Below are 9,782 nucleotides of genomic sequence, written 5' to 3'. Positions count from 1 at the left end.
TATTCAAATAGAAAGCAATTTTAAATAGTAAAAATATTTCAACATTTTACTGGTTTTGCTGTACTTTGGATCAAATAAATGCAGGCTTGGTGAACAGAAGAGAATTCTAAAAAAAAAATAAAAAAAAATTAAAAATCTTACTGTCCAAAAACTTTGACTGGTAGTGTAGGCTGATTATTCTTATAGATTGAAACAAATGTGCTTTAGCCAGTATAAAGGGTATGAAAGATGCTCTGAGTTTCTGCAGAAAAAAAAAAATCAGAGATGCATTCATATAAAACACCCACGCCGTGTTATGATTTTGAAACGTGCAGTGCTCATGTTTATTCAACGAAGTCAAACGCCACAAATAAATCAATGTATGGGAAACACTAGTAATGTATATCGAAATATCGGAAATGTGTTTAAAAATCATATCACCGTTATTGAAAAAAATTATATCGCGATACATATTGATATTGAATTATTGTCCAGCCCTAACTATATGTATGAGGGTAAAGTAAGATCTGCTATGTACTCTGGATATTTGTGAGATACACACCTCTGCCGAGGTCCATCTCAGTGCAGCGTTGCTCTGGGTTGTTGCGGATCCGGCACTTGTATACAGCTCCGGGTGACTGAACTGAACTGCTGAATGATGAGTTTGCTCTGGGAGCCCCGACCACAATCCTACAGACATCAGGAGAAACACACGGTCACTGTACATCACAACACAACTTCTGACCTCAGACTATAGGTTACCTGGAACAGACAGCTTTTGCTCATTACAAAATGGAAAATTTTTCATTGGTCTGTGTTTTGTCTGTAAGTGTCATGGCTGTCTAATAAGTGAATTAGCCCTGGAGGTGGTTCTGCCTTGTCATACTGTCATGGTTTGGCTCTACAAGAACTACATCATCTCCACTGAAGCAAAGGCAATGATTTGGGCGCTGGCCAGTGTTTCCCTTTAAACTGTAGGACAGCCCTTGAAAGAAAGTCTTAACATCTGTACAGTCACAAGAGATTTTTTTTAAAGTTGCATGTCTGAAATGTAATGGCAAGAGTTGAGTTACAAAAGTAGCCTGAGCTGAGCAATGCTAAAGAATTGCATATGCATAATAGCCTACACCGCATTAGATTAGACAACAAAACATCAAACCAAATGTCACTGTCCAAATGCAGAAGGATCTTTTCCCAGAATTAACTCCATATTCTTGTTCATTTTTGCTCAGCCTGGTTTGAAACGGACTTCTAATAGATTAAATAGTTCCAAAATAAATGCAACTTGGTTTGATATTTTATCATCTAACGCAATAATATACATTTTAACTATGATTAAATTGTCCGAATGGCTTTTTGGAGCCACTGTGACAATCCAACACAAAGATAAATCACAATTAACAAGACAATTCACACAGAAAACGTAAATAATTCATGTTTTTCCTAGCGCTGATCCGACGTTAGCGTTCACCTGAGGTAACCATAGTAACTTCATTACAGTTTTATTTAATACAAAACTGTTTAAAAAGCGTTTAAGATATTTTACATTTGACGTGCTGTGCTAGCGGCAGTGTTGGGGAAAGTTACTTTTAAAAGTAATGCGTTACAATATTGCGTTACTCCATAAAAAAGTAACTAATTACGTTACTTAGTTACTTTTTACGGAAAGTAATGCGTTACGTTACTTTTTAAATCTGGACAGGGCTTGCTTGTTTGTTTTTAAAATAAAAAAGTTCTATTTTTGGCAAATATATAAAAGCCTTTTCACACCAAAAGTGAAATGAATAAGCCTCAGGCTGAAGGAAAGTAAAGTTACGTCCGTACAGTAAAATGCAGAAGAAGAAATTTCAACACTTCAGCAACAAATGTTTGACTCTAGAGTAACTTTTGATTATTAGTACGGTTGAACTGGATCATCAAAGACATTTTTTAAAATAAAAAAGTTCTATTTTTGGCAAATATATAAAAGCCTTTTCACACCAAAAGTGAAATGAATAAGCCTCAGGCTGAAGGAAAGTAAAGTTACGTCCGTACAGTAAAATGCAGAAGAAGAATACGTAACGCGCGTTACTTGTAATGCGTTACCCGCAAGCGGCACCAACGCGATGACATTTAACGCTGTTTCAACAGACGGCTAGAGGTTTTTAAAGTATAGCTTACAGTTAGACCACTGCTTTAATTATTCACATATCATTAAGAAGATTTCAGTGACCACCTGATGCTCGAGAAAGGTGAGGTTTACCTGAGGAGGTAACCTTGGCAACCGAAGACCGCTCGAGCGCGAAGGTAGCGGCAAAACTCAGGCGATGCACTGATTGGTCATTATCGATTTATATATCATAAAACTTTCGTTTTGATTTTTATAAAGTCGTAAGACAGTTGAGCGGTGGCTTACTGCACCAGGGGCCACAGAATAAATTGGAGTTGCGTGAGACGAACAGAGAGAAGTTCCATTGAAGACGCAGACCGCCTTTAAAAGCACGGTACAGTTCGAATACTAATTTTCACCATTTAAACACGCATAAATGTATTAATTCTGCCTCCAGTTATGTACTCACCAGCGTGTGTTGTCATGGACGTGCTCCAGGACTGAGTATCCAAAAAACGTCGCATCTGGTCCTCGGAACACCAAGGTATGTTGCAAGTCAATGTTGAAGGAATAAGCCAAAGAAACCAAACACAAACACACAAACACATCCAAAGCGCGTCGTTTCCGCGGAGAAAGTCCCGTCATTCTGTCGCGCATCCTCAGTGCTGATGAGAACTTCATAAAAGCTATTAAATCTGTCTATAGAGTTCCACTATTAATGGAAAAAAATACATTTATACAACGACACCACGTCCTTTTCTTAAAGTTGGGAGTCAAACGCATGCAAACACGGGGTTTGAGTTTGTGAATCGGAGGTTTGGGTCAGGGTAGCGCTCTCATTGCATGGCTCTTCTCTTCTGCTGCTCAGTCTGTTGCGTCTCTGGAGTTTCTCTTGGCATTAAAGAGCCGCGCTCGCGCTGAGCATCACATTTCACGTTACAGCAGCGCCGCGCCGCGTCCACTGGCGACACCTACCGACAGCGCGCAGTACTGCAGCTCATTACTGGAGCACATTATGCTCACAAGCAAGTTTTGCATACTGTTGTTAAAGAGTATATATCCTTGTCTATTTAAAAAGGAGATCCTTGTTTTGTTTTTTTTATGATTGGTGATATTATAACACATTTTGATTCTTAAGAGCATATCTGAAAAAAATAAAAGGTGTTTTTTTTGACGATATATATTCTTTTGTGTATTAATCTAAATATTTATGTGTGTATTCATCCATATAAATATATTTACATATAAATAAAAATGCATACACACACACTGTTGGTACTGTTGGTTTACGGGGAATCCATAGATGTAATGATTTTTATACTGCACAAACTATTTTCTATCACCCTACACTTACAAAAACTTTGTGCAGTTTTAGATTAAAAAAAAAAAAAAACGGTATGTTTTTTTTAAGCCTATTCAGTGTCCTCATAAACCACCTTCACATTGTAATACCGCTTTCATACCCATAACATTATACAAATTTGTGTCCCCATAAACCACCCAAACCAGTACACACAAACACATACATTATATACAGTATATATATATATATATAAAATGTTATTTTTATTCTTTCATGCAAATTTGCTCATTCTCAGGTGTAGGGCTCGTTATTACATTTTTTAAAAATGTATTACTCGTTGCTCCTTCTCAAAAGTAATATTATTACTTTACTTATTACTTTCTGGCAACGGTAATTCGTTACACTACTAGTTACATTAATTGTCCTTCACGCCTCATGGAAGTTGTAATGGCATAGCTAATGATAATACTGAAATCTTATTAGTAATAAGTTACACTACTAGTTACTGCAAAAAGTTATATTACTTTAACGAGTTACTAGTTACTGCCCAACACTGGCTGACACTAAAAAAACAAAAATAAAAAGTGAATGTTTGATGCTTTTGTTTTTTGGAGGTCCATATAAAATCATGGTAGATGACTGTGGTAATCATTCTGTACCACAATATTGCACATTATTTGGCCAACAGTGACTATATTATAGTGAGAATTAGGTTGATGCTTAACCAGTCTTACCTGACAACTGCAACATACAGCAGTGTTACTTATTTATTTAGTCATTTAGCGGACGCTTTTATCCAAAGCGACTTACAAATGAGGACAATAGAAGCAATCAAAACCAACAAAAGAGCAACAATATATAAGTGCAAATATGTGTTACAAGAGCTTCTGCATGCAGAGAGAAGAGGATTTCAATGTAGTGTAAATAAAACTTTATTAGTTGTCTTAAAATGTATTAACCGCCTCAAAGTGCCCTATGACAGAGATTTATAGCCTTTTTTTCCCAACAATGATTATTTACAATATGAAGCATGGTTCTAATTAGTCAGTTTCCCCGAACATACAGTATTAAGTTACAAAAGCAAACAAAAACATAGTAAACAATCAGCATACTATGTGCCTGTGTCTTTATATCTTACATGTGCTGTGCAGATAGTTAAAGGGTAATTTCATCTTACCTTAAAACAGAGAAAAATAGGAATACAACTTAAATAATTCAGGACAAATAGAGAGAATCAACCAAACTGAAACTTACAGTCAAACTTATTACACAAGTCTTCAAATCATACAAATGCAGCTTTAAAAAAAAAAAAGAACCATCTACCCTAAAAAATGAAAAAGAGAAAGCAAAAAAAATCCATGTCATAAATTATTTCTGGCAAGCTACAAATGTAAGAATATTCTTTACATTTTCTTTCAATTTCTTAACCTAACCAAGTTCCCTTGTACCAGTAACCGTACACACACACACACTTTGCTCACACTCACTCACACACACACACACACACACACACACACTCACACACACACACAGATAAGTAGAGCAGGCTCTTTCATGTCAGTAGCATCTCTCAGCAGCAACAGTTGTTCGCTCAGGCACGGTTCTGGTTCCACCTTACCGGAGCCAAGGCTGTAAAACACACAGATGGGGAACAGAAGCTCAGTTACTGCAGGCACATGCATTAAAATCACCAGCAGCGACTGCATTTCACATGACGTCATCTGAACAAATATGTGACCCTAGACAACAAAACCAGTCATAAGGGTCAATTTTTTTCGAAATTGAGATTTATACATCATCCGAAAGCTGAATAAATAATCTTTCCATTGATGTATGGTTTGTTAGGATAGAACAATATTTGGTAGAGATCCAACTATTTGAAAATCTGGAATCTGAGGGTGCAAAAAAATCTAAATACTGAGAAAATCGCCTTTAAATTTGTCCAAATGAAGTTCTTAGCAATGCATATTACTAATCAAAAATTAAGTTTTAATATATTTACGGTAGGACATTTACAAAATATCTTCATGGAACATGATCTTTACTTAATATCCTAATGATTTTTGGCATAAAAGAAAAACCAATAACTTTGACCCATACAATGTATTGTTGGCTATTGCTACAAATATACCCCAGCGACTTAACACTGCTTTTGTGCTCCAGGGTCACATATCTGAAAACTCGTTAGCTATACTTAACAAAATTATAAACGCAACACTTTTGTTTTTGCCCCCATTTTTCATGAGCTGAACTCAAAGATCTAAGACTTTTTCTATGTACACAAAAGGCCTATTTCTCTCAAATATTGTTCACAAATCTGTCTAAATCTGTGTTAGTGAGCACTTCTCCTTTGCCGAGATGATCCATCCACCTCACAGGTGTGGCATATCAAGATGCTGATTAGACAGCATGATTATTGCTCAGGTGTGCCTTAGGCTGGCCACAATAAAAGGCCACTCTAAAATGTGCAGTTTTATCACACAGCACAATGCCACAGATGTCGCAAGTTTTGAGGGAGCGTGCAATTGGCATGCTGACTGCAGGAATGTCCACCAGAGCTGTTGACAATTAACATTAATTGAATGTTAATTTCTCTACCATAAGTCGTCTCCAAAGGCGTTTCAGAGAATTTGGCAGTACATACCACCGGCCTCACAACCGCAGGCCACGTGTAACCACACCAGCCCAGGACCTCCACATCCAGCATCTTCACCTCCAAGATCGTCGCGTGGTACTTGCATTCACGTCGTGCATTAAAATCGTTCAATGTACAGCAAGCCGTGCATTATCCCTTATGTATTCGCTCTTTAGCAGCAGTTTTTTTACAGCAATATTTAAATGCCACACTATCAACAGGCATTTCTCTAGTGGAAATAAAGCTTCGCTGTTTGGTTCCTCTGTTACAGTTCATCTAATACATGTATTAACCTCCGTGCCTCTGATAAGCACGTCATTTTAAGCTGGTGCACCGCTAGTGTAACTTTGTTTTCGTTTTGCGCAAGCTGCAACAGTCCTGATGCCCATTGTTGTGCCATTCATCCACGACCATCACCTCATGTTGCAGCATGATAATGCATGGCCCCATGTTGCAAGGATCTGTACACAATTCCTGGAAGCTGAAAACATCCCAGTTCTTGCATGGCCAGCGTACTCACCGGACATGTCACCCATTGAGCATGTTTGGGATGCTCTGGATCGGCGTATACGACAGCGTATTCCAGTTCCTGCCAATGTCCAGCAACTTCGCACAGCCATTGAAGAGGAGTGGACAAAGATTCCACAGGCCACAATCAACAACCTGATAAACATGAGAAGGAGATGTGTTGCACTGCGTGAGGCAAATGGTGGTCACACCAGATACTGACTGGTTTTCGGACCCCCCATACTGTCTAATCAGCATCTTGATATGCCACACCTGTGAGGTGGATGGATTATCTCGGCAAAGGAGAAGTGCTCACTAACACAGATTTAGACAGATTTGTGAACAATATTTGAGAGAAATAGGCCTTTTGTGTACATAGAAAAAGTCTTAGATCTTTGAGTTCAGCTCATGAAAAATGGGGGCAAAAACAAAAGTGTTGCGTTTATAATTTTGTTCAGTGTACATACACATTTTTTTAAGAAAATGTTCCGTTGCTTGGGTGTTGCTATATTGTTGCTAAGGAGATTAAGATACACATATTTAAAAAATAAAAATAATTCAAATAAGCAAGTAGAAAATCATGGTTCAAGGCTGTGATGTACAGTACCATTTGAAAGAAATTAATACTTTTATTCAGCAAGGATGCACTAAATTGGTCAAACATGGCAGTAAAGTACGTTACAAAATATTTCTATTTTGAGCTTTTGAACATTTTATATTCATTAAAGAATCTTGAAAATAAAATGTACCAGTTTCCACAATAATATGAAGCAGTACTGTTGTCAACACTGATAATAATAAATGTTTCTTGAGCAGCAAATCAGCATATTGGAATGATTTCTGAAGGATCATGTGATACTGAAGACTGGAGTAATGATCCCGCTTTGATCACAGAGATAAAAGACATTTAAAAAAAAATTCAAATAGAAAACCGTTATTTTAAATTGTAATAATATTTCAGAATATTTGAGTTTTTACTGTATTTTTGATCAAATAAATACATTTTTGGTGAGCAGAAGAGACTTCTTTCAAAAACTTTTTTTTAAAAATCTAAATGGTAGTGTAAATGAAAGGTTATTGGCTATCAAAATAGTTACAGAAGTGTGATTTCCTGAGCAAGCAATTTCACAAGAAGCAAATAAACAACTGGAGAAATTTAAATAAATGTCAGGAATTCAGTTTCCTGATATAATAATACTATATCAATTTAATGGAGCATTGGAAAGGAAACAGTGACCACACCGCAGAAATCCGATGACTAACCATAAAATATTCGATAAGAAACACATATGTGCTTCATTTAGCATCTGATCGGCTCCCTCTCTGCACATGAACTTCAGGCTGAGCATCAGTGCTTACATCTGGGACGCCTGCTTGAGTCAGTTTGTTAACATATGGAGAGTTCCAGAGAGTCTTTGAAGGATATGCTTAAACTCACAGCTGCTTCTGCACACTAAAGAAACGCTCACCATCACACGGGAATCCTCACGCTCCAGAACCTTCTGCGCCTGGTCCGGAGGAAACTTCAGCATGGATGTTATAACTTTGGCCATTGTCTGAAGAAACAAGATGCAATAGAAAAAAAAATGAGATGAAGCTGAAATTCTGCATTAAATGTTACAGTATTTTATTTAAAGGGGTCATAGGATGCCCATTTTCCACAAGTTGATATGATTCTTTAGGATCTTAATGAAAAGTCTGTAACATAGTTTGGTTAAAATTTCTCAATGGTAGTGTAAAAACACCTTTTTACCCTGTCAAAAACAGCTCTTTTCAGAGCACGTAGTTTGGTAGCATTTTCCTTTAAATGTTAATGAGCTCTGCTGACCCCGCCCCTCTCTTCCGAGCCGCTCTCTGAGGGACTGTTTACTTTAGCCGCATTCATCGTGAAACTTGCTAATTAGCACATTATTAGGAAAGGCGATTTGCAAAGATTCATTACAAACCCTTACACTCACTTCTTCTGTAGGTGAAGCTGGATCACGAATGATTCGCGTGAACATAGACGCATTTATGTAGATCGGGGGCGCATTCCCTTCAGAAACAATGTAATCCACTGCGAGTTCAGCGGCTCAGATGTCGGGAGTAAATGACGACTGCTATGTTCATTATTACATCCAACAACAGAACACCTCAATCGCTTAGGAGTCATTCTTGTGTACATCTGCTCCGGCGGTGAAACACTGGCAGACTGATGACGGCTCACTCAGGGCGGAGCTAAGGTAAGACGCCAGTCCAGTCTGTGCTGAAACACTGCTGTCAATCAAACTATCGTGGGAGGGGCCTGTCTGTGTGACGTCACACAGTTCGATTTGACTCGATTTAAGAAAGGGGTAAAGATTTTAGTAGATTAACAAAAAACCACTGGGTGGATTTTTATCATTTTAGGGTGGTTGTGTACACACACTGCCAACACACATTTCAGTTTAAACAACTTGTAAAAGTGCATGTAGCATCCTATGACCCCTTTAAGAACAAGAAATGACAACTTAAAGGAATAGTTCACCCAAAAATGAAATGTTTCTCATCGTTTATTCACCCTTAATTTGTAGGAAGATATTTTGAAGAGTATAACCAAAACCAAACTGTAGATGGTCCTAACTGACTTCTATAGTATGGAAAAAATACTATGGAAGTCAGTGGGGACCAGAGACTGTAAATGATGACAGATGATGATTTTTATTTTTAGGTGAACTGTCCCTTTAAAATGATTACATAATTTTACTTCTCCTATCAGGTCTTTATTTAACTAAACAAGTCTCATATCATAGGTTGGTGTTAACAGTTTAATAGTAAAACAACATGAAGGAGTGAAGTAGTGCTGGGCGGTATACCGGTTCATACCGAATACCGGTGTTTATTTTTGTTATGATATGAATTTTTAAAATACCGCAATACCGGTGCATGTCATTAAAACAACGTTGGGAACGCGACACTGTTTGAAAGGGGTCCCTTTTCACTGTTGCACTGTGGTGAGGGAACAGCTGCATGTGTTACTAAGCGTGAAAGTTCAGAAACTGAAGCTGTAGAACTAATAGAACATGATGACACAGAAGAACTCAGACACAATATCCACACTGACCTCCACAAATATCCAGCGCCCGCTGCCATCAGCTCCCGCGTCTCTCTCACACACGAGCGCGACTTTAGCACTGGATTTGGCAACTTTCAGACCCTTTTAGCGTTTTTTTTCCCATAGAATATTCATACTGACAAACCTAGCGACTTTTTTTGGTTAAACCTTAGCTATGGTTCAGTTGGAAGATTTC

At 37.7% G+C, this 9,782-nt stretch overlaps 2 protein-coding genes across 2 annotated transcripts in view; both read right to left on the bottom strand.

Moving 5' to 3' along the window:
* The window catches only part of LOC107573726 (integrin alpha-9-like), a 42,834-nt gene extending 39,891 nt beyond the window's left edge, over positions 1-2,943 (bottom strand). The window contains exons 1-2 of the mRNA XM_016260168.1: positions 2,538-2,943; positions 542-669 (exon numbers count right to left, since the gene is read on the bottom strand). Coding sequence (XP_016115654.1) covers positions 542-669; positions 2,538-2,749 — 340 coding nt within the window. The 5' untranslated portion in view covers positions 2,750-2,943. The remainder of the gene's footprint in view (positions 1-541; positions 670-2,537) is intronic.
* A 1,342-nt stretch (positions 2,944-4,285) lies between these two features.
* LOC107573725 (golgin subfamily A member 4-like) overlaps positions 4,286-9,782 on the bottom strand; it is a 50,077-nt gene continuing 44,580 nt past the window's right edge. The window contains exons 21-22 of the mRNA XM_016260167.1: positions 7,983-8,069; positions 4,286-5,000 (exon numbers count right to left, since the gene is read on the bottom strand). Of these exons, the coding sequence (XP_016115653.1) occupies positions 4,986-5,000; positions 7,983-8,069 (102 nt within the window). The 3' untranslated portion in view covers positions 4,286-4,985. The remainder of the gene's footprint in view (positions 5,001-7,982; positions 8,070-9,782) is intronic.

This window comes from Sinocyclocheilus grahami, unplaced genomic scaffold (assembly GCF_001515645.1).
Source record: "Sinocyclocheilus grahami isolate Dianchi unplaced genomic scaffold, SAMN03320097.WGS_v1.1 scaffold2017.1, whole genome shotgun sequence".
NCBI lineage: Eukaryota > Metazoa > Chordata > Actinopteri > Cypriniformes > Cyprinidae > Sinocyclocheilus > Sinocyclocheilus grahami.
This window is presented reverse-complemented; position numbering and strand designations above follow the sequence as displayed.